Source organism: Acomys russatus, chromosome 11 (assembly GCF_903995435.1).
Source record: "Acomys russatus chromosome 11, mAcoRus1.1, whole genome shotgun sequence".
Taxonomy (NCBI): Eukaryota; Metazoa; Chordata; class Mammalia; order Rodentia; family Muridae; genus Acomys; species Acomys russatus.
This window is the reverse complement of record NC_067147.1, coordinates 8,199,222-8,223,680: the sequence shown is the minus strand read 5'-3', so window position 1 is coordinate 8,223,680 and position 24,459 is coordinate 8,199,222. Positions and strand designations below refer to the sequence as shown.

At 43.1% G+C, this 24,459-nt stretch overlaps 1 protein-coding gene across 1 annotated transcript in view; it reads right to left on the bottom strand.

The window, feature by feature from the left end:
- Uggt1 (UDP-glucose glycoprotein glucosyltransferase 1) overlaps window positions 1-24,459 on the bottom strand; it is a 105,872-nt gene that overhangs the window by 9,935 nt on the left and 71,478 nt on the right. The window contains exons 27-38 of the mRNA XM_051152810.1: window positions 20,444-20,546; window positions 19,283-19,362; window positions 17,965-18,154; window positions 16,373-16,531; window positions 15,491-15,576; window positions 13,429-13,513; window positions 11,550-11,638; window positions 11,004-11,105; window positions 9,749-9,833; window positions 8,259-8,441; window positions 1,891-2,051; window positions 606-720 (exon numbers count right to left, since the gene is read on the bottom strand). Coding sequence (XP_051008767.1) covers window positions 606-720; window positions 1,891-2,051; window positions 8,259-8,441; window positions 9,749-9,833; window positions 11,004-11,105; window positions 11,550-11,638; window positions 13,429-13,513; window positions 15,491-15,576; window positions 16,373-16,531; window positions 17,965-18,154; window positions 19,283-19,362; window positions 20,444-20,546 — 1,438 coding nt within the window. The remainder of the gene's footprint in view (window positions 1-605; window positions 721-1,890; window positions 2,052-8,258; window positions 8,442-9,748; window positions 9,834-11,003; window positions 11,106-11,549; window positions 11,639-13,428; window positions 13,514-15,490; window positions 15,577-16,372; window positions 16,532-17,964; window positions 18,155-19,282; window positions 19,363-20,443; window positions 20,547-24,459) is intronic.

The following is a 24,459-nucleotide window of genomic DNA, read 5'->3' as shown; positions in this document are numbered from 1 at the left end:
GCAGAGGCAGGTGGATCTCAAGACTAGCCTTGTCTACAAAGTGAGTTCCAAGCCAGTCAAGGCTACCAAGTGATACCTAGTCTCAAACCAAAGAGTTAAAAAGAAAAGAAAAAGATGGACAGTAGATATCTAAAATAGCTAAAACTACAACTTTGGGGCTGGAGAGAACGCTGAGGGGGCCCTGGCTGCTCTTCCACAGGACCCAGCATGGCACCTGACAACTGTCTGTTACTCCCTCTTCTGGACTCCGGGAGCACTGCATACACAGTGCACAGACCTACTTGTAGGGAAAACACCCATCCACAGAAAAATAGATATAATACAAGCAAGCCCAAACAAAACAAACCTGTCGTTTTACTTCTGAAAGTGCTTGTTATTGGAAAAGGTATTCAGCAAGCCTCTCTGAAAGTTCCTGACATATAGGTCAGGCTTAGGAAACTTTAATACCATCGACAGTCTCAGCCCCTTTGTGATCAGATATAAGACACACATACGCTCGCACGCACGCATGCACACATGCAGGCGCGCGCACACACACACACCCCAGTTCATTTTCTGGCACAAAATGGCATGCCTTAAATGTGCAAATGCCAATGGTCACTTACTTGATCAAGGTTTGAAAGACTGTTGGGATCTTGACTTAGACCTTGGTACTGTCCCCTGAGTCTGTCACCAGCAGCTATTTTCCTAAACTTCTTCAGATCCACGACATACAGTGCACTGAGCAGAGAAGAGACACTTGTTACAGCCAAACCAAACATTTATGCCAACAATGAACCAAAACCAAATAATAGGTCAAGAGCTGCAAGTGTCTCTGAGAGGGTGAACCGGACGGTGGCAGGAGTGTGCATATGTCAGTGAGGCCTGCAGACCCGACAGGCACACTCTGCCGTAGCAGCTCCCGTTGGCCAGCTTTTCATCTTGTTGTCTTACAAGGAAATTAGTTCCCGAGTGTTACAAGCATTTCAGGCCAGGAAACAAAGACTAACCCTGACATCACAGCGCCTCAGCACGCATCTCTGCGTGGGCTCATTTTAAGATGGGTCTTTTAGGGGCTGGAGCCTTACTGGGTTAGAGCACTGGCTACCCTTCCAGAGGACCAGGGCTTGGCTCGCATCATGCACATAGTGGCTCACAACTTCCTGAAACTACAATTTCAGGGACTCTGAAGTCTTCTGGCTTTCATGCAGGCAAAACACTCATATACATAAAATAAGTAAATCTTTCTATTTATTTATTTATTTATTTATTTTTTATGTGTATGGGTGTTTTGCTTCCATTTGTCTGTGCATCACATGCAGGCAGCGCCTACACAGGCCAAAAAGGCACCAGATGCCCTGGACTGGAGTTATAGACAGGTGTGAGCTGTCATGTCGGTGCTGGGAATTGAACCCAGGCCCCACAGAAGAGCAGCCAGTGTTCCTCATCTCTGAGCCATCTCTCCAGCCCTGCAATATTTCTTTTGTGTGCCCTAGCCTCCAAATCTTCCAAATTATACTTTATCCAGAACACATGGAGTGTCCATTAGACATGAATATATATACAGGTGATGGTGGGCTTTTTGTTTCAGTTTTTGTGAGGCAGGGTCTCACTTTATAGACCAGGCTGGCTTCAAACTCAGAGATCCTCCTGCCTTTGCCCCCTGAGTGGTGGGATGAAAAGTGTGCACCACCACACCCAGCCCATACACTGATCCAAGAGGTTACAAATATGCTTGATATTGGCAAAACAATGTATTTAACAGATTATATATACATCAGGACACACTAACAGGAAAACTATGAACAACACATTGCTGTACAGGCAGCTAAGCAAAGGAAGTAAGCTGCTCTTTATATTCAGGCATAAGAGCTATAAGCAAGACCCTCTGTAGGAAGCACTCTTCAGTACCTGATATGATACTTTCGTCCAGCCAAATGACTGGCCCAGTACCCTGACTTCCAGAACCGGTAGCCATCCATTTCTCTTCTGCTATCGCAGAAAGGAGTGTAACCATAAGGGGCACCATCCAAATTGAAATCCCTTAACTCTTTCAGATCTGTCCGTACAATCTGCAGAAAAGACAACCAAATCATTTGTTAACTAAGACACAGATAACTCTAAAGTATTCCTTAGAGTCTAATAATGTATTTCACAAGGAGCAGAAGGGCAGCTCAATGGGTACAGCACAGGCTCTAGAACACACGCCTGAATTCCTGCATTGTCACGTGTAGTCTGAAGCGACCCCCACAGACACAGTTCTGTGCAGCTGGCCCCAGCTGGTGGGTGGTGCTATTCTGAAGGCTGAGGGGCCTTCAGGAGGTTGGGCCCAGTTGCTGAAGGTAGGTCTCTAGGGGCAGGCCTTTGAAGTCTGCAGCCTGGCCTTACTTACGTTCTGTTCTCTGTCCTTTGTATGCTGTCATGGGAACAAGCAGTCACACCAGATGTTCCTGCCCCTATGGCCCACTGTCCACGTTCCTTTGCCTGCCACGTCAGACTGTGAGACTATGAGGCAAGACAACCCTCTCCTCCCTTGAGCTGCTTCTGCTAGGTGTTCGCACAGAGCAGGGACACAGGTACCAGATACCGCGGCACACACTGAAGTGACAGAGCCTGATGGATGGATGGCGGGTCTTTTAAACTGGCTTGTGGGCAGCACATGGAAGAGTTTGCAGACACGGGGTAGAGATGCCCTACTGTGCTGTAAGTAAGCAGGGCTCAGTGGGCTACTCTGGTGGGAGTGCATAAGACAGGACACCAGAGAAATGTTCACAGATAAGCCTGTGCTAAGGAGGCTTCAGATGAAAGTGAAGACCTGCTGGAATTGGACCAGAGGCCACTTGATTTACATTCTGGCTCAAAATATGACTGTTCAATTCAAAAGCAATGAACTAATTCACTTAACATGAGGAATTTCAAGACTGTCGTATTTTCGGGCTGTGGCATGGCTATCAAGCTTCCTGCTAGGGTCAGATGTACAGTGAACAGAACCAACAGGAGGAGAAGGAGATCAAAAGCACACATTCAGCAGCTTGGAGAACACAGCTTTAACTGTTAAGATGAGCATCACTGTAGAGAGTCTTTGCGCTTTGCACTGACTACCAAAGTGGTCTTAGCAAAGTGGTGCCCTGTCTTAGCTAGGCATGGTAGCACAGGCCTGGAGTCCGAGTGCTCTAGAGGCAGAGACACAAGAACAATGGAGACCACACAGAAAGGCTCAAAATCAATGAATGAACAAATAAACAAACAATAAAGTACCTAATATTTGGCCAGATAACTGGACATAGTGAGCAAGTGATAGTGAACATTTATCTTGTAATTCGTGGTACTTTTGTTAAATGAGTTTAGACATAGGACTGCACCCACATACAGAGCAGCTGTACTTAAGACGAGATAACAATGAGAACTCTCAGAAGCTGCAGACCCTGGGTGGGGACTGGGCTGACTCAAGATTAGACCCACAAGCTTGTCAAAAGTTCCACGTCCTGCAATGGCTTCAGTGGAAGCTGTGGATCAGAACAGGAAGTGGATTAGACGCTGGAAGATCCACAGACATGGGAAATTCCAAGACTCAGAGAAAGCTGCAGAAGCAAGCAGGGTACCCACATTTATACCGGACAATACCTAACCCTCAAAGGAAAGCATGAGATGGAGGCTCTGTCTCTATACACCCACCCACAGAACACCAGCACCTCAACCCTCTACAACTTAGTCCTCTCCTAAACACTGCAAACACCACCACTGAAAGACAATAAAAGGTGACTTAAATGTTAAAAATGAAAAATATACAAGAAAAGCTCAACCAATAAACTAATTCTAGATGCACAAGCCCCAGAGCAGAAACAAAACCAAACAAGATAACTAGTCTTGTTTACTTCTAACCCTATTGCTATGGCTCCTAAAGAAAATGGCTTGAAAGAACTTGCAGCCAAAGAATTAAAAAATATAATTATAACTATGTCCAAACAACTTAAAAACATGAGTATATTCTGAGAACAAAACAGAGTGAATGAAATAAGGAAGTCAACCCAATATATAAAATTAAATTTGAGAGGGAGAAGGAGAGAGAGAGAGAGAGAGAGAGAGAGAGAGAGAGAGAGAGAGAGAGAGAAATACTGAAGAAAAACAAACAAATGATACAAGAAATGAAAGTTTCAGTTAGTCGAATCAAAAGCTCAGTTGGAAAGCCTCACAAACATAATGAATCTGAATCATGAGTATCAGGACGGGAAGACAAGATGGAGGACTCAAATTATGCAGCAAAGACCAGCGATAAATAGTTGGTGGGAGGAAGAAAGGGAAATGGGAGAGATCTGGGATACCATAAAACAAACAAAAGATCTTCTAATTATAGGCACAGAAAAATTATAGGCACAAAATTACAAGCACAGAAGCAGGGTATCACTCCAAAGGCACAAACAAAATTTTTAATAAAATCATAGAAGAAATTTTCTCAAATCTAGAGAAAAAGATGCCCAGCAAGATATAAGAAGCATACAGAATTCCAAATAACATATTATAGTTAACATATTATAGTTAAAATACTAAAAGCACAGAATACAGAAAGGGTACTCAAAGCTTCAAAAGAGAAAAGTCATGTCATCTATGAGGTAGACCCATCAGAATAGGACCTGGTTATTCAACAGAAACACATAAAAGCCAAAAGGAAAGATGTATTCTAAGCTCTGAAAGCCTTTGAAGCCTTTGAAAGAATACAAACGTCAACCAAGACTATTATACCCAACAAAACTATCACTACCTACTAAAATTGAAGGAGAATGGTTAAAAGCACTGGCTGTTCTCCCAGAGGACCCAAGTTTGAGTCCCAACTCTCATATGATAGCTCACAACTGTCTGTTCCAATGGATTCTCTGTAGAATTGTACCAGACCTTCAAAGAACTAATACCAATACTATTCAAATTGTTCCATAAAATGGAAGAGAACGTCTTTTGTACTCTTCTTATGAAGCTAGTGTTACCCCATAACCAAAATTACAAAATTAAAAAGCCAATCCCTTTGATATACATAGATGCTAAAATCCTTGAAGAATATATCACATCAAAAATATCATTCATGGGGGCTGGGGAGATGGCTCAGTGGTTAAGAGCGCCGCCTGCTCTTCCAAAGGTCCTGAGTTCAATTCCCAGCAACCACATGGTGGCTCACAACCATCTATAATGTGATCTGGTGCCCTCTTCTGGCATACAGGTGTACATGCAGGCAAAACACTGTATACTTAATAAATAAAAAAACTCTTTTAGAAATGGGGCGGGGGGGGCGGGGCTGGAGAGATGGCCCAGCAGTTAAGTGCTCTGACTGCTCTTCCAGAGGCCCTGAGTTCAATTCCCAGCAACCACATGGTGGCTCACAACCATCTATAATGTAATCTGATACCCTCTTCTGCAGATAAAGCACTCATATGCAATTAAAAAAAAAAAAAATCATTCATGATGACCAAGGTGGCTTTATTTCAGTAAATCCAGGAGTGGTTCAATATATGTAAATCAGTAAATATAATTCATCACATTAATGGACTACAGGCAACAAAGGAAATGTCACTGGTAAAATCCAAATCCCTTCATGATAAAAATCAAGGAGAGTCTAGGGATAATAACAACTATATACAAACCAACCTAAAGCCAACATCACACTAAATGGAGAACTCAGAGCATTCTCCCTAACATCAGGAACAACTTCTATTTAATATCAGTGTTTGAAGCCTTAGCTTGAACAATATGACAAGAGAAGGAAATAAAAGAAATACAAATATAAAAAGTCATAGTAGGGCTGGAGAGATGGCTCAGAGGTTAAGAGCACTGGCTGTTCTTCCAAAGGTCCTGAGTTCAATCCCCAGCAACCACATGGTGGCTCACAACCATCTATAATGGGATCTGGTGCCCTCTCCTGGCATGCTGGCTCACATGCAGGCAGAATACTATATAAACATAAATAAATAAATCTTTAAAAAAAAAAAAAAGTCATAGTATTCCTTTTTGAAGATGATAGTATTTTATATATAACAGATGCTAAAGACTCCAAGAAAGTCTTAGAGCTGATAAATGCTTTCAGCAAAAGGGCATAATACAAAAATCAACATCAAAAATCAATAATCTTCCAATATTCCAGTAGTAGTCTGAAAAAGAAACCAGGGAAACCACAGCCACAAGCAAACAAGCACAATAACAACAAACCCACCTGAGAATAAACCTAACCAGGTAAGCAAAGATGTTTAGCACGAAAACTTTATGACAATGAAGAAAGAAATTGAGGAAGATAGAAGATAAAAAGATACAGCACGCTTATGTAGTAGAAGAACTATTATCATGAAAATGACCCTTCTACCAAAACCAACAAACTCAAGTGCAATTCCGATAAAAAATTCCAAATCTATTCCTCATAGATTAATCCAAGATAATTTAGACAGAGGCTACAAAAGACCAAAGATAGCCAAAGCAACCTTAACCAAACAGAACAGTGTAGGAGGCACCACTGTATCTGATTTCAAATTATCCTGGTCATAAAAACCAGCACGGTCTGGCACAAGAACAAACATACAAACCAGTGGACTAGAACCAAGGACCCAGATATAATCCGCACAACTAGTTTTGATTTTGGACAAAAGTATCAGAAATATACATTGGAGAAAAGACAACATGTTCAACAAATGGTGTTGGGAAAACTGAATTTCAACATGCAGAAAAAATGAAATTAGATCTGATCTCTCATTCTGGACAAACTCAACTCCACGTGTTCAAGAATCTCAACCTAAGTACTCTGGGCTACCTACATGGTAGCTCACAACTGTCTATATGTAACTCTAGTTCCAGAAGATCTGACAACCTCACACAGACAGATGCAAGCAGCACACCAGTGCACATAAAAATAAAATTAAATAAAAAGATTTGATGCTGTGAAGTTGCCAGACAAAAAAGTTGAAAGCACCCTTCAACTTAAAGCAGCGGTTTTCAACCTGTGGGTCACGACCGTTTTTGGTCAAAATGACCCATTCACAAGGGTCACCTAAGACTATCCTGCATATCAGATACAACTCATAACAGCAGCAAAATTACAGTTAGGAGGTAGCAACAACAACAACAAAAAACTCTGGTTGGGTAGCACCATAACCTGAGAAACTGTACTAAAGGGCTGCAGCATCAGAAGGTTGAGAACCAATGACTCATAGGCATAGGTAAAGATTTTCTAAATAAGGTTCTAATAGCACAGGAAATAAAAGCATTTAATCAATAAATGGGCTCTCATGAAACAAAAAGCTTCTGTAGAGCAAAAGCAACTGTGAAGTGAGTCTATAAACAGCCCAAGAATGGGAAGAAATTTTTGTCACTGGTGCAATAGTGGCATAGTTGTGAGGGGATAACTAATGGCTTTCTCACTGGATTTGAGGCTTGCTCCACAGGAGAGAAACACCATCCCTAGTACTCTAATCATGGCCCAAAGCCTAGCCTAGGATTGTGGAGGTCACAGGCCCAAGAGCAGAACCTGCTATTGTTATTTTCCTAAATAGCGATGCTCTGAAGGTACCTTCTAAATGCTTATGTTAAAACCCATAGATTCATGCTGCTCTTAGCCATGGTCAGAGATGCTTCTTTAAGCAGTGTGCAGCAGAGATACAAAACTGCTCAAAGGGATGAGAATAAGAGTCTGAATCCTCAGTATCTACCCCAACTCCCCCATCTCCCAAGGTTCAATGACCACTAAGGAAGATGAGAGTGCTGTGAATGCTGCCTTCTGGACAGGATGTGGTTATCACACTCACACATTCTTAGCAGCTGGGCCTACACATGACCTGGACAAGATCAAGCTGGCAAAAAAACAGATGGATAGTCAGATGATACGTAGGCTCCCCCCTTACTGAGGCATTGCTGGCAGTGGAGAGTTGCTGGGAAGGGACAATCCTTCTTTTCTAGGCCGCTGATAGGATTCCGGTGCTCAGTGGATGCCTCTATATTCATGCACCCATGGGCTGCACTAACTAGACACACTGGGTTATTTATGGAGGGGACCATCAGGTATAATGATCATATAATCACATTTTATTGTATCCATACATAACATTCTCAAAAAAATATTTTTAAAAAGGAGATGTGCTGATGGAACTTAAATTTAAAAAGTGATCACATCAGGGTGACATCTTTTCATATTTCTGAAACTCTAATACAAAATAAACAGGTACTTTTCCATCTGAAAATTATATTTAAAAGGGAAAAAGAGACCCAGCATATTTGACCCAGCTCTCAACACCTGGTGTGCACGAGCTCACCTGATCAGCATCCACAAACAGGAACTTGTCAACAGCCAGTGGGAAGAGCACATCCAGGAAGAGGATCTTGTAGCCCCAGATGATGCGCTGCTTCTCTGTCTGCTGATGAAGCCACCGTGGCCACTTGTACTGAACAAGCTCATACTGGAAATTGTATGTTTTGGCCATGTAAGGTATAAACTCCTATTTTTAGACACAGAGAACAACAATCATTCATTCTGATTAAGAAAATTGACTACTTAATGTAAGTTAACCGCCATTATTACAGTACAAATAAAACACTAAAACAAGGTCTGGTAAGACTTTGGTCTTAAGTCACTAACTCACATAAGAGCACATATGAACTCTGGTCCAACCCCCATTTCTTGGTTACTTCTATTCACCACATAAAATGACAGAAATCTGCAGGTGAAGGCTTTTAGATTTATAGTGTATGCGTGTGAGTGAGTGTGTGTGAGTGTGTGTGTGTGTGTGTGTGTGTGTGTGTGTGTGTTTAAGGCACATAAGTTCCAGGTTCACTTATCTAAAATTTAACTTTAGTAAAACACTTGGAGCTTGATGGCAAGATCTTTTCAAGGCTTTGTCTAACAAAGGGCATTATACAACAGAGCCAGGGCTCTTAAAAATCTCCTGGTGTTAAGAAGTTAAGTCTTCTGGACTCCAAACACTAGCACCTCAGGAGGTCAGAGGTGAAGTAGCTACCAAACACTAGCACCTCAGGAGATCAGAGGTGAAGTAGCTACCAAGCACTAGCACCTCAGGAGGTCAGAGGTGAAGTAGCTCCCAAGCACTAGCACCTCAGGAGGTCAGAGGTAAAATAGCTATCGAACACTAGCACCTCAGGAGGTCAGAGGTGAAGTAGCTACCAAGCACTAGCACCTCAGGAGGTCAGAGGTAAAATAGCTATCGAACACTAGCACCTCAGGAGGTCAGAGGTGAAGTAGCTACCAACACTAGCACTTCAGGAGATGGATCAGAGGTGAAGTAGCCACTCATCTGAGATGAGTCAGCACTGACTACAAAGTTCCTTTATAAATGCCACAGAAAAAAAGTAATTGCAAGAAAATCAGTCCAGGCCAATAGGAGTCAAGCAGGAAACGGTTCAAGTGTGGTTTTCCTTTGGCACAGAGGGAACATGTCTTCACCCCTTTCTCAAAACAGCATCACTGCACTTTCTAAACTGAGACAAGACATGCATGCCTCGCCTCCAAGGCCAGGATTGGTACTTTGCTAAAACATCATCTCTTAGAAAAGACAGAGACTTCCTCCTCTATTATCCAGCTTCACGCAGGCTGTAATTTTGGGTTTATATTTTAAACACTATCACCCCAAATAGAGCAACCTGGAAGAAAAAAAAAAATACCAATACAGACATAGACAATGAAATTAGGGTATCCTAATGAAAGGGAGAGATAAAACAGAGGCAGAAAAGAATATGCTATGGTGGGAATATTCCCTTAACAAGATTTTCCTTTTCCCCATGAACAAACCTTAAATGTGGGGGACAAATAATTCTTCAAGAACCAGAATTTCACAGGAGTTTTGGTATTCTTCAGCACTGAAAGCATCATTATGCTGCCAAACAAAACAAATAACGATTTTCCAATGCTTTTAACCTCAACAAATTAAGCAAAGAAAAGTCACAAGACTGACAGCAGAGCTAAGTCATGGTTCCATTAGGCAAAGAGACCTTCAGTAATGGGAAAGTGTGCGTGTAAGGATGTCACCAAATGAGAGAGACAAGGATTTCACTGTCAGTATATTCCAAAACAAGCAGAGGCAGATGCTAACCATGCTGCAGGTTTAAACAAACCATCTTATAACCTGCTGAGAGTCAGCACTGGAGGTCAAGGTCATGACTCCACCATTCTCCAAATGCCCATGCTCAGGGGCAGCAACACTTGGTGCTGAACAAACAGTGGGTACAAGGCCCCTGTAAGCCTGGACAGAACGCCTACAGAAAGGAGATCAGCGAAGGAGAAGGGAAACCAGAGACACAGGCTCAGGATTCCTAGGCCAAGAAATGCAATTAAGTTATCACTACTATTGTTATTTTAGCGCTGATATTCATTGAAAAAAGGACTAAAAATTAACCAAATGACATTATTTTTATTTTCTATACCAGATTTATAATGGAAACTAAAAGTAAAAACAGCTCTGAAATTGGAACAATGACAAGTGATGTGTCTTCAAGTAAGCACACCAACAACTCAAAGCAATGGCCTGACCTGCTTCCCGTTGCATGACTTAGGCAAAGCCCTTCTATTTTAGTCTCAAGCAAAGGTGTTCTCACAAAACTAAGATCCAGCTTTGAAGCCCCGTGGGCCTGCAGAAGATGGCCAAATGTTACACAGTTCTATACTTTGTCATAAATCAGAAACTAGGGAGTTGGCATAGAAAGTACAGACCTGTGTAGCATTTGGCCATAGTTTATGTGATATCTGACGGCCAAGGAACCAATAATTGTCCATAAGGTGTGCACAGGATATAAAGGTCTATAGCCTTGTGATATCCACACAGAGGCATTAACTATACAGCTCTACTTCACCAAGTGAACCGGATCAAACAAAGAGAGCAGCATATGGTGAGTATCCACAGCCCTAAGAGTACCTCATATATATGCGTATACATACATATGTCTGTATATGTAATGCATATATGTATGTACATATACACAGTACAGCAAGTAAAACCTTTCACACAAAGAAGACTTTGTCATGTACATAGCAAGCAATGAAGACTGACCGAAGAAATCTTTCGTAGAGGTGACCAGATGCAACAGAGAAAATATTGATTATATCATCTTTATCTTGCTTCACTTCCTCAGCCTTCGGTCCTGAAAAGCCCCTGTAACAACAGAATACAAACAGCACTTACAATGCTGGGCAGACAAAACTTTCTAGGAGAGAAAAGAGATAGTGCTTGTTCCTTCTAGCTCTAGAGGGGAGACTTGGTGGAAGCAGCATACAAAGATGCTGGGACAGGGCACAGAGATAACAAGGTAACAAGAAAGATGCTCACCATGAGGCACCATGTCATTTAGGAATAAATGGAACACAAGCTGCTCCAAATAATGCAATCTGCCCAAAGGGAGGTCAGCAGAGCAAGCTATGCAGAAGAACACTTTCCCTCCCTTAGTCACACGGGAAACATTCCTCGACAGCGACTGAAAGGACACAATCTAGCTGTGTGAAGGTGGCCCAGGAAGAGTTCCCATATTCAAAGGATGCATGGTACCCATCGCTCAGCTTTTCCTTCAACACATTAAGCCTTTTTATGATGCCAATTTACCATTTGAATGAGTCCCAAAATCCAGATTCGTTCTCATTCGTTCCATCACTCAACAAGTCTTCATTAACCATGTCTGCCTTCTTCTGAACCTGCAATTGGAAATGACAGATCTTATTTCTCCCAGTAGGTCTGACAGGCACAGACCTCATTTTGCACTGGATGCATACCAAGAACTGTCAACAGGAAACAATCAGCCAATCCTCCTACAGGAGAACCCCACCCTGACTCTCAGATCGCCCAAGCCTTCAGGGAGGAGCAGCAATCTCTTTGAATTGAGAGATATTCACGATCAGTTTATACAATGAGCTAAAAAACAAGGTCAGCTGCATAGAAACACAGAGTGAGCATTTCTTCTAGCTGACAACTAGGGAAGAATTTGTCCTACAGGAGCTGTTGAGAGAGGCCTGTTGGGTGGTGGCCATTTCCAGGACTTACTACCACAAAGGCTTCTCTGCAGCAGGCTCCTCCTGTTCAGCCGTGCAATGGCTGACTTTCGGTTTTACCATGTGCAATAGTTACTTATCCTACAATCATTTTATTTTAAGACAAAGAATTTCAAAATGCTGAAGAGAAAGAGCAACAAAAGATACTAAATAAAATCACCTACTTTAGTGTTCTGTGTTTGGTTTTGGAGACAGGGTCTCATGTCACCCAAGATGGCCTCAAACTCACTATGCATTCTAGGCTGCCCTTGAATTTCTGATCTTCCTGCCTCTAACTCTGTAAGTATTCAGAGTATAGGTGTTCCCTACTGTCCCTATAAAACTATAATCTTACTGTTGAATTGTCATTGGAATTTCCCACAGTCTTCTGAGAATAAAAATGTAACACTATGAATTATGGGTATAAAAATGTCCAAGCCAGGGCTGGAGAGATGGCTCAGTGGTTCAGAGCACATACTTACTGCTTTTCCAGAAGCTCTGAGTTCAGTTCCTAGCACCCACATTTGGTGGCTCACAACTACCTGTAACTCCAGCTCCAAGGGAGTTCTCTTCTGGCCGCCACAGGTGCCTGCACAGGTGTGGCACACATTCACACAAACACATTTACATATGTACAAATAACAAAACTTTAAAAAACTGGCAAAGCTGGGCCAGGCAAGGTGGTAGATTCCTTTAATATTAATACTTGGGAGGCAGTCAGACATATCTGGGAGTTTGAGGCCAGCCTGGTTATATGGCAAGTCCCAGGCCAATCAGGGCTACACAGTAAGACTCTGTCTCTAAATGATTGGGCGGGGGGTGTAGGGAGAGGGCAGCAAAGTCTCTGTGGGAACATTTTGTATAAAATGAGACTACCATTGCTCTCTGAAATTACCCAAAGGGACAATTTCTTGGCTGAAGGAAACTAGAAGCTTGTCTCACAAGGACACTCTGCTTAAGCAGCATTCCTAGACCTGTTAAAAGACACACACACACACACACACACACACACACACACACACACACACCTTCAAATGCAGTATCAGACTGACTTCAAGCTGTCCCCCTTCGTCTTCTTGGAAACAGCCCAGCCCAAGCCCCTAGCGGGTGCATGGAATCTGAGAGTACAGAACCCAGAATATATACTATAGCGTTGCTCTTACTATTTATGACAATTAAGATAAGCTATGAAGAAAAGCTTAATTTGTAACTTAGGCAAGGTAAGATTCACAGCAATAATTAACAGTGAAATAGATATTAAAGCAACATTTCAATAAGCTAATGTGAATGTGCTCTTCTTGAAACAGTCACAATCAGGGTTAGCACCTTGACGTAGTGGCTGACCGTGACCCTAAAGCGTTGCCAGGGAGGCACTGTCTACACTGTCCCACGACAGGGACTGAATGGGGCTATTTACCAACCAGAAACTAGCAGCTGCCAGCGCCGCACAAGCTCACCTTCACCTTGATGATCTTGCTTTTGAAGTTATTGAGGATGGCAACGACGTCACTTGCATCAGGAGGAGAATCTGTCCCATCATGGCTTAGAGAGACAAAGGAGACAGAACAGAACACAAGTCACAACCTCCAAACACAGCTAAGTCCTCAGGCATCAGTGTGCTTATCCATCACGGTCATCACAGCAGAGCTTTCCAGACCAACTGCTTCCTCACAGCCTCAAAGAAGCCCCTTTAGGGGACAAAGAAGTGTTCACAGAAACTTCCATCTCTAGGCTAGATAACCAAGCCGACTTCCTTCCTAAATCCTCCTTCTGATCACCAAGCGAAGAGCAAAAGGTTCTCAGTCAGGACAAGCACATGACACATCATGACCAAATGTGTGTTCACAGATCAGAGCACTCAGGCCCAGCACCAGAACCACTGCTACCAGTTAACTAGAGCAGCCATATGAAGAAACCTACTGTTGGCTGACAGTGGTGACTCACACCTGAGATCAAAGCCATCTAGGCTACAGAGTGACTAAGAAAAAAAACAAGCCAGGCATGGTGGTACATGCCTTTCATTCCAGCACTCAGGAAACAGAAGCAGGAAGATGGCTGTGAGTTCGAGGCTACCCTGGTCTACAAAGCAAGTCTAGGACAGCCAAGGCTACACAGAGAAACCCTGTCTCGGGGAAAAAAAAAAAATTGGGTCTTGACGTCTGTCTCAAGGCAACACAACCAACCATGTTTAGACCAGAGACTCAATTCTGTGTCTCTGGTACAAGGACCACAGTACAACCAGCATTATTTATAGGCACACAGAGGCATGTTTTCCTCTGTATCATATTTTCCAGTCACCAAATGTCAAGAAGTCACTGCATTTTCTGTCATTCAGCAGACAGCAGGGTTCTCAGGGAAAAGGAGAGGAGAAAGCTGAAGTGCAGAGACCCTAGAGACAGAGACTTGCGAAGCACAAGAAGACAGGAACCCGAGACAGCAGTTAGAGAGGGTGGTACCCCAGCCTGGGCAAGGAGGAAGATGGACAGGGGCACACAGGAGAAAGAGAATTCATAAGCATCACTTTGGGAAGCCTATCTGGACAATAACCTAACCAGAAAAAAGCCTACTGTTTACACTAGGGACATAACTACAGCACAACTCTCTCAGAGCTATTAAACTAGAAATCCGCACCAGGCTAGGTATGGGGCACATATGTGTAGTCTCAGCTACTCAGGCTAGGTATGGGGCACACACGTGTAGTCTCAGCTACTCAGGCTAGGTATGGGGCATGCGTGTAGTCTCAGCTACCCAGGAGACTGAGGCAGATGATTCACTTGAGCCCAGTTTAAGCCTGGACAAGAGAGTAGAATTCTGCATCAAAACCACTACTCCACACAGCTTCTCCATGTCAGCTAAGATGCCATGAAACCAAAGCAAACACACACACACCATTAGAGTTCACATCAACACCAATGAAACCATTCCCTAAGCAGTCACAGAACCAAGGACTAACTTAAACTCTGTAAAACAGGCTAGAGACAACTTTTAAAGTGGTGTTTTAGGGTTTGATTTGTAACTAAGAGACGCGGTGAACTTTAAGGTGTTTCCTGTCTCTGACCATGTGTTTTAGGAGTATATCTATACAGCACCAGCCCAAGGACCAGGACTGACAGTCAGATGTCAGTCAGATGACAGTCAAAGCTCCCATCGTGCTCTGTAAATCACTCGAGGTCAAGAGCTATACCTTCCCATCAATGTACTAAAAAGGGCCAAGCCCACTTAACGCTCAAAAGTCAAATATCATCAAGTGGACAAAGCCTATTGTCTGCAACACAGGAAAGAACAACTTCATTCTGATACAGCATTGGCACAGGAAAGCCAACGGAGAACAAACCTCACTACAGTCAGCCTTTCTACCCCTTGTTATCCAGCTCATCCCTAAGACGTCTTCCACGTTTCCTGTACTGGAAGGCACGGCTTTATTACACATGACTGCAGTGCACAACGCCTGGGGCAAGGCCAGGCGCCATGTAGTTAAAGCTGAGTCTTTTACAACGAAGCTGCATCGCCGCCCCCTACCTGTAGATTCTATAAATATCATCAGAGCGCCCCTTCCTTAGTCTCAGAATCCAGGCTCCAGGGTTGGCTTTGAGTTGAAAATATCCCTAGGACACAAAGAAAGTAAAATTTCAGTTCTCTTTAAAATTTAAAATGTTTCTGGTGGATACTTACTTCTTCTTTTGAAACGTCAGATCAAGTATGTGTGTAGGCCAACCTATCTGTCTACCTTTCCTTCCTCCTTCCCTCCTTCCTTCCTTCCTTTCTTTTTTCTTTTTTGGTTGTACTGACTATTGAACCCAAGATCTTGTTGCCATGGTAATTTAAAAAAATTTAAAAGACAGTTAACAAATCAGAGAAAAGTAAAGCAAAACAAACCAAAAACTATCAACTAACAAGCTAAGAAACAAAGAGTCGAGCCGGGCGTGATGGCGCACGCCTTTAATCCCAGCACTCAGGAGGCAGAGGCAGGCAGATCGCTGTGAGTTCAAGGCCAGCCTCGACTACAAAGTGAGCCCAGGACAGCCAAGGCTACACAGAGAAACCTTGTCTCGAAAAACCAAAAAGAAAAAAAAAAGAAAGAAAAGAAACAAAGAGCCGTAGAGGAACGAAGCAGTGAATTTGGGAAGCCTGCCTACTGTGCCTCAGTGAGGAGATGACGAAAATGCCTGGGAACTTCCAATGAAAAGAGGGCCAGCAGCGCGCTGTCATGTTTCGCTGTTTAACTGGCATATAAATGGAATCTCCAAGCTTAACCAAACAATAACTTCTACATTGACTACATTTAGTCTATTGTTAATTCTTATTTCACTCCATGGTTCGGAATGCTGACTGTTCTGTCATAAATCATAGACCTAAGCTACCACAACTGCGGTTTTACCATCTGATAAACTCGTCACTTACCAGGTTGGCCATCACAATCGTGTCCACAATTGTTGGGTTGGTGGACGTTCCTAACGTGAACTGCAGTCCTCGAGGGGGCTGGCCTGTGGTGATGTCGTAACAATGACCTTCTAGTAACAGGTATTCCAGCTCATACTCAGCAGCCACTACACTGTCCACCTGCAAAGTCAGAATTAAGCCACCTGGATACTACACGTGCATACTCAAAGCAATCACAGGGGTCAGGTAGACAGCCAGGAGCATAAAAGCACTTGCCACTGCTAAGGCTCATGACTTGACCTTGATCCCTGATTCTACATGGTGGAAGGAGACCTGAGATCCACAGCTGTTCGCTGACCCGCATGTGCATACCACGGCACTCCCCACCGCCACCAAGATAGATAGATAGAAAGAAGATAGATACATAGCTACATAGATAGATGATAGATAGATAGATGGATAATAAATTTAACAAATCATCCTTTGTGACTTCAAAAAACTCAAGAAAAGGCAAAACCACAATTCCAGAGAGTAGACCACTCCTTGTGGTGGGGGTGGGAGGTAATCTACAAAAAGGATCGCAGAAGAATTATGGGGATAAATGTTCTGCATCTTGATTGAGATAGTGTTAATGACTATGATTACAAGATCTTCACTGGAGAAAGAAATAACAAAATAAAACCATTCCAAAAATACAGTGGGAGGATAAGATTCCACACACTGTTCTGAAGGGCCCTGAATAAAGAAAAAGGATTGTCATCCTATGCTAATGGATGGGTGCGGCTTGTACACATCCACAGCAGCATACTCCTAAGAGCCAGCTACAGAGCCACCCAGTGTTCATCTGTTCACCAACACACACAAAGTACACTATGTCCATATAGTGAAATATTATCTGGCAATCAAAATAAAGAACTAATAAGTATGATCACATACATGAACCTTGGAAAACCATTTATCAGGTGAAAAAAGTCATGAAAGAGTACTTGTTGAATAGCGACTCAGACATAGTGTCATATTCTGAGCACTCTCAGAGACAGAAACTGCACTACTAACTGCCAGTGGGCCAGGGAGAGAGCACAGGAGCCCTGTGGTGACGGCCACTGTGGTGATTAACCCTTGCTGACAACTGGACTATATTTGAGGCACACCTCTGGGCACGTGTGAGGGCCTTTCAAGAGAGGCTCAATTCAGGAGGAAAATGGAGAAAACTATCTCAATTCTCCTTTCTCTGCTTCCAGGTTGGTGCCACAGAAGCCCAAGCCACTTCCACTGCCACGTCTTCCCTACCACAAAATGAGTCCATGTCAATCTTTCTGTCAACCATTTAGATACTGCAACAAGAAAAGCAAGCAATACTGACATGGAGCTGGTTCTAAGGGCAATGAAAGTCAACTGAACTGAGATCGCAAAAAGACTGCAAGGACAGCAGCACCAGGCTATGCACATATCAAAACTGAACATGAAGGGCATCTGCATAAAGCTGCTGCTGTAAGAACAAGACACTGGATGTGAGCAATGAGGTCCGCCGTGCAGTTCAGGAAATCACCACCGACTGAATAATAAACGGATTTTATGCATGGTTCAATATTCAGAAACAATTATATTCTTACCTCTTCTAGATAAATATTATCAAGATCATATGGTGTTCTGACAGATTCCACCATCCAGCTCTCAGGTGTGTTCAAATTCAAAGTAAATAGCGGAGACTGTGGCATATCCAGAAACTTTGCTATTGGTCCCTTAGCAAAGCTGTTGTCTGCAGTGAAAGAAATCTCTGGTTCTAAGACATAACGGTAAAAGCTGAAATGAAAACAGAAGTGTTAGGCTTTCTTGATGCAATCACAATCACAAGCGCCCAGCGGGTAATCAAAAATCTCGGTTTGGACCATATCCTTGCAGACCAGGACATGAATAAACAAATCGTATTCTGGTCTAGTGATGCCTCCCAGGGCTGCTGTAGAGCCAAGAGAGGGGAGAAAGGGAAGAATGCAGGTGACACCACCTCATACTTATGGCTGTCAGGGTCACAACCACTTTCCTGAGCACTATCCTCTTTGAGAACCATCTGTCTTAAAATCTGAGCCCTACATGGTGTTTGTGTTCTCATGGCAGCACTGAAAACATTGTATGCAATAATTAAACCTTTCTCTTTTTTGTTTTGTTTGTTTTTCAAAACAAGGTTTTTCTATGTTATCTGGGCTGTCCTGGACTCACTTTGTAGACCAGGCTAGCCTCGAACTCATAGCAATCCTCCTGCCTCTGCCTCCCGAGTGCTGATATTAAAGGCGTGTGCCACCACACCCGGCTTAAACCTCTTAATAGAAAGCTAATAGTGGAAGCTGGAACTCCTTCCATCCTTTGCAAAACTGCTGGGACCCATTAAGAGTCTAACTATAGCTGGGCATGGTGGTGCACATCTTTAATTCCAGTAGAGAAAGGTGGATCTCTGTGAGTTCGAGGCCAACCTGGTCTACAGAGCAAGTTCCAGGACAGCCAGGTCTGTATAGATAAATCCTGTCTCAAAACATGCCTCCCCGCCAAAAATCTAACTATAGAACTCTGCTCGCATCAAGGAAGACACTGCCCATAGCCAGAGCATGTGCTAAACTACCACTGCCATCCCAAGCCAAGTCTGTCCCTTCCCCAGGACACATGAGAATGAGGACAGTGAGCTTCTGCACATGAGAACGGATGGCGACCATTCTTTTAAATGTGCAAGTAGCTTGCACAGAAGCCATGTGAACGCTTCCAAGCCTGCATTATGTTGTCAGTGTGACTGCCAGAGCAAAAATGGTGACATAACTGAGCAGTCAGTAGATGTCCTTTCACACACAGCATCCACTATCAACATACCTGATTCTTTCCACCTAGTACTAACTTTTAGATTTGGTACCACTTTAAAGCAACGTTCCTTATATGGCATTTTACCTTTTCAAAGGCATGTCCGAAAGTTTAGATTGGCAATTCATAAAGACTCTTAGATTCATGTTTATCAGCTGAGTCAAAACCTAGAAAAGCAAACCAGATGACAAATATTTAGGTTTTCTCTTCAGAAATGTATTATTTCATAATCAGTAGAAGACAAGGTGGTTTTTTAACATCTCAAGAGGAAATTCAAAGCTAACACCTGCCATTACGTCTCTGTTGGAGGCGTTTTGGAAATCAGAGCTCCAATGTAGACAGCACCACACATGCTTAAAGCATGGTTCAAAAAGGGGCAGGGAAGGTAATGAAATGGCTCAGCAGGGAGTGCTTGCTGCCAAGCCTTCCAACCCAAGACCCAATGGTGAAGGCATGGACTGACCTGCAAGATGCCCTCTGATCGCTACCCATGTACTGTGACGTGTGCTCAGACAGACAGACAGACAGACAGAATGAATGAATGAATGAATGCACATATGGTTTTTAAAAAGGCTATTGCAGATATTGCTCCTCACACAAAGTTTAGCACTCAGCTGTAAGGAAACAGCAGGTAAATGATGAATATTTAGCTACAAAGGAAAAAACAGCCACTCACTGCTTCAGTTCACATTAAAAAGAATGAAAAAGAAGCTGGGCGTGGTGGCGCACACCTGCAGTCCCAGCACTCGGGAGGCAGAGGCAGGCAGATCAATGTGAGCTGGAGGCCAGCCTGGTTGGTCTATAAAGTGAGTCCAGGACAGCCAAGATAACACAGAGAAACTCTGTCTTGAAAAACCAGGAAAAAAAAAAAAAAGGTATAAGAAAAAATATGAATTAACATCTACAGAGAAGAGTAGATTATCATACTATCCTAAAAAATCCCAAGGGCTAGAGATGTACTTCGTTTGATAGAGAACCCACATAACATGTATAAGGCTCCAAGTTCAGGCCTAGCACGCGCACACACACACACTAAATGAAATGTTAGGGACTGTGCTAGTTACTTTTTTAAACATACATAAAAGTATAGCTTCCTACAATCCATGACGAAGCCTTTATCAACCTTTATGAAAATGTCATTGTCCAACTCCTCTAGAAAATGTCTAAGGGACAAACAAAGTGCCCAGAAAATCATGGGCCTATGACTGCTTTGGTTAAAGATGAGAGCCGCCTCCACAGCAGCCCTACCAAGAGCAAGGGGGCGAGCCTCTGTGCTTCTCTTGTGACAGGGTCCACAATAGCCACCACATCATAGTAGGTCTCCCCTTCATTGGGCTTCAGTTTAATTGCACTGAAAAAAATCAAAAGAACAAAACATTGGCATGGCGGAAACAGGAAACTGTTAGATTGGCGGTGCAGGACACCACCAGTACAGAGCATAACCAAGTTAGCCTTCTTAGCACTTCAAACAATATGTAGATCAGAGGCAACAAGCTAAAATGGCGAGCAACTGAGACTAAGCTAGAGCTTAGGCTGTGAAATCCTGGACAAGAGAGACTGAAAATCTGTGTGAAATCAGGAAAGCTAGATTGGAACTGCACTTACACAAAACTGCTAAGGCTTTTGGATTTTTGTTTTTGCTTTCTTTTCATTCCTCTCCAAGGCAAGAGCCTTACCACTAAGACACACCCTGAGTCCTAGTTTACTTTTTATTTGTGATGGTCGTACTAAAGTTGCCCAGGCTAGCCTTGAACTTGTAATCCTCCTGCCTCAGCCTCCCAAACACTTAGTACAGGCTTGCACCACAAAGCCCAGCTACTAAATATATTGGCTATTTACTTCTGACATTTACTGAACATTATGCCAAGTTTTACTTCCAGGCAGGAAAAGTATGAGAGAAGAAAAGCAACCATTAAATTAACAACAACAGAAGGGCTGGAGAGATGGCTCAGAGGTTAAGGGCATTGACTGCTCTTCCAGAGGACCTGAGTTCAATCCCCAGCAACCACATGGTGGCTCACAACCATCTATAATGTGATCTGATGCCCTATTCTGGGCTGCAGGTATACATGCAGGCAGAACATTGTATAAATATTAATAATAAATAAATAAATCTTTTTAAAAATTTAACAACAATGGGTGTAGGGTGTAGCTCAGCGGGAGAATGCTGAGTACTGCAATCAATCAACTATCAATTAACCAAACTTAATACTCTAGGAAACTTGTAAAACATAAAAAGAAAGTATCTCAGAAACCTCACTTTACAATAACGGCACTGTATGTCTGCATGATCCTTTCTAGATGCTGCATAAATTAGTTGTAAATATGGAATATTGGTCTTAAAAACAATTTCTTGGGCCAGCAAGGTGTCTCAGAGGATAAGCAGCTTTGCCACAGAGCCTGATGGCACCCACATGGTAGGAGAGGACCAGTTCCCACAAGTTGTCCTCTGGCCTCCACATGTGCATCACGTACACATGTACCTGTCACTACCATATACACAAAATAAATAAATAAGATGCTCCTCCCTGACTGTTTCAATATAAACATTTTCACATGCTCCTACACACCCTGTATCCTGAATTGGAAATAGTTTATGCTCACCAAATTATATACTGAAATTATTTTTGTTGCTAGATATTTAGACGGTGTTGACCTGTAAACTATGTGTGCATCCAGCTTTCCCCATACCCACATTCCTCTAAAGTCAAAGAGCTGAGCATGAGGCTACAGTATTGGTGGCCAGCATGTACTGTTAATTCAATTTCCTCAACACCTAAAACAATCTGCATGGACGAGAAAGGACAACAAACTCCGCCTTATCACTGAGAGAATTCAGGTATTACTCATCTGAACTTTATTTATTATTGTTATGGGGACAAGTATAAGCCAGTGTGCATGTAGCATGGCATACTTGTGCAGATCCTTTGGACAACTTGGTAGAGTCAGTTCTTTCCTCCATCTTGACATTGGTTCCAGGGATAGGATTTAAGTCACCAGGCTTACACGTCAAGCACTTCATCTACCAAGTCAACTTGCTCATCTGATTCCTTTTTGCTTTACTTATTTTTGATTTCTTGAAACAGGCTTGCTGTGCCTGGCTTGTGAAGCCAGGATGCTTCACCTGTCCTTAACAAGGGAGGACCAGCATGTATTTACTCCTGTAAAGCATTCTGGGACAGTGCCTCTGTCTGAATCAGTGGCTCAGGCGACATAAGAGGAGCAGGAGCATCTATTACACTAAGAAAAAGAATCACACTAAGGAATCACAGTAGTGTCCCAGCAAGAGAACTAACTGCTCATTAGCACAAGGAACTACAGCTGAGCGAGCCTTGCGATTGGTGGAGCCCCACCATGCCAAAGCCCCTCCAGACTACTTTTTGAGGTAAGTCTGGAAGAGACCGTGCATGCTCAGTACCACTAGCATTGCAGCGTGAGCCCAGTGAGAGCTCTTACAGATGAAAAGGCAAAGAGAAGAAAAGCAGCAGCTCTCAAAGGATCGAAACACTTCACCCCCTTGTCCAGAATCATTTATTGCTTTGTTTGATCTGATGAAAATTTTACAGAGCAAGAGCACTTGGCCCTGTGGTAAAAGGACAACACAAAGTAGGGTGCAGCCAGCCAAGCGTGCAGCTAGAGTGTCACTCTGCTGCAGTGGTTATTTCAAATGCTAGGTGCTTTGGAAACGGCCACCATGTTGGTACAGCTTGTGACTGTCACAGCAGCTACCTGCAACCTCTAACACTAATGACTGAATTCAGTCCACCACCAATTATTGCAATACAAAATAGCTGTTCTTCTAGTGCAGCTATTTTTAAAAAATCACCTCTAAGAATGGCGGCGGTGGCGCACACCTCTAATCCTAGTGCTTAGGAGACAAAGGCAGGTTGATCTATGAGTTCTAGGCCAGACTGGTCTACAAAGTGGGTTCCAGGACAGCCATACAGAGAAACCCTGTTTCCAACCAAAACCCTCCAAAATAGCCCCCATGGGTGCTCACAACCATCCCTAACTCCAGTTCTAGAGGATCCAGTGCCCTTTTCTGTTCTCCAAGGACACTGCACATGGGTGTATGGGTATACACAGGCAAAACACCCTTACGCAAAAAATATTAAATTATTATTTCTTATATTCTATAACAAGGGACAAGAAGACGCAAGGAAATAAGTCACGTGAGAATGGCATAGTATAAACCACCACCACCATGTACTGGTACTGGTAAGAGAAAGCCCCAGAATGAAGCCAAACGTCAGTAACAAAAGATCATGCATTCCCATTGGATGAATAAAGTAAATGTCCCAGAACACTGTGCTCTCCCTAGCCATGGTCACAGGAACCACTGGGGACTTGCTAAGGCAAATCCTGATGCTATAGGTCTGCTCTTGGGCCAAAGAGAATTTAAGTGGCTCTCAGACAACACCCTGCTGCTGGCTGGTCTAGTTTACTACAGGCACATAGAACAGGTGGCATAATTTTATTTGCAGCAGAAATGATAACTATTTTTATGTAGTAATTAAATGCAATCTATTTGAGGAAAGCAAGTTTCAGCATATTAAAAAACCAGAAACAAAGAAATCCATACGATGACCTGAATAGATAAAACCTTTAAAAAAAAAATAGAAATGAGGAATTTTGATTCACATCAAATACTTGGCTATCACAACATCTGTAAGAATTTCTACTGTATCGTAACAGAATTGTACCTAGGGCAATTTTATTATGTAAAACTCACAGAGCTCATACTCTCTGGGGAGAGCTCAGGCCTCGCTGAGGGCCTGCTGTCTTGGCTACAAAGGCAGCAGGTCAATCACTGTCTCTATGCTGCCAGCTAGATAACTAGCTACCTCTTACAGAGCGCAGTGCTGGAAAGAGCAGAGCAGCGCGTGACCAGCAATGTTGGTAGTGAACTAGCACAAGGATTATTCTGGGTCACAGAGCCCTCTGCCTACTAGTCACATAAGCAACGGGAAGGCTGAAGATGTGCCTCAGTGGCAGAGTGACTGCCCAGCATGGACAGGCCTTAGATTAGAGAGGAGGGTGGGGTGGGAAGGAAAGAGACAGCAAGACATCAATAAGGGAGGAGATGTGGGCTTGGAAAGAAGGCTTGGCAGCCAAGAGTGCATACTGCTTTTGCGAAAGACGTGAGTTCAGTTCCCAGCCCCTACACCAGGTATCTCACAACCACCTATAACTCCAGCTGCAGGGGATCCAACAGCCTGTGGCCTCCACAGGCACCTGCACACATGTGGACATATCCATAGATA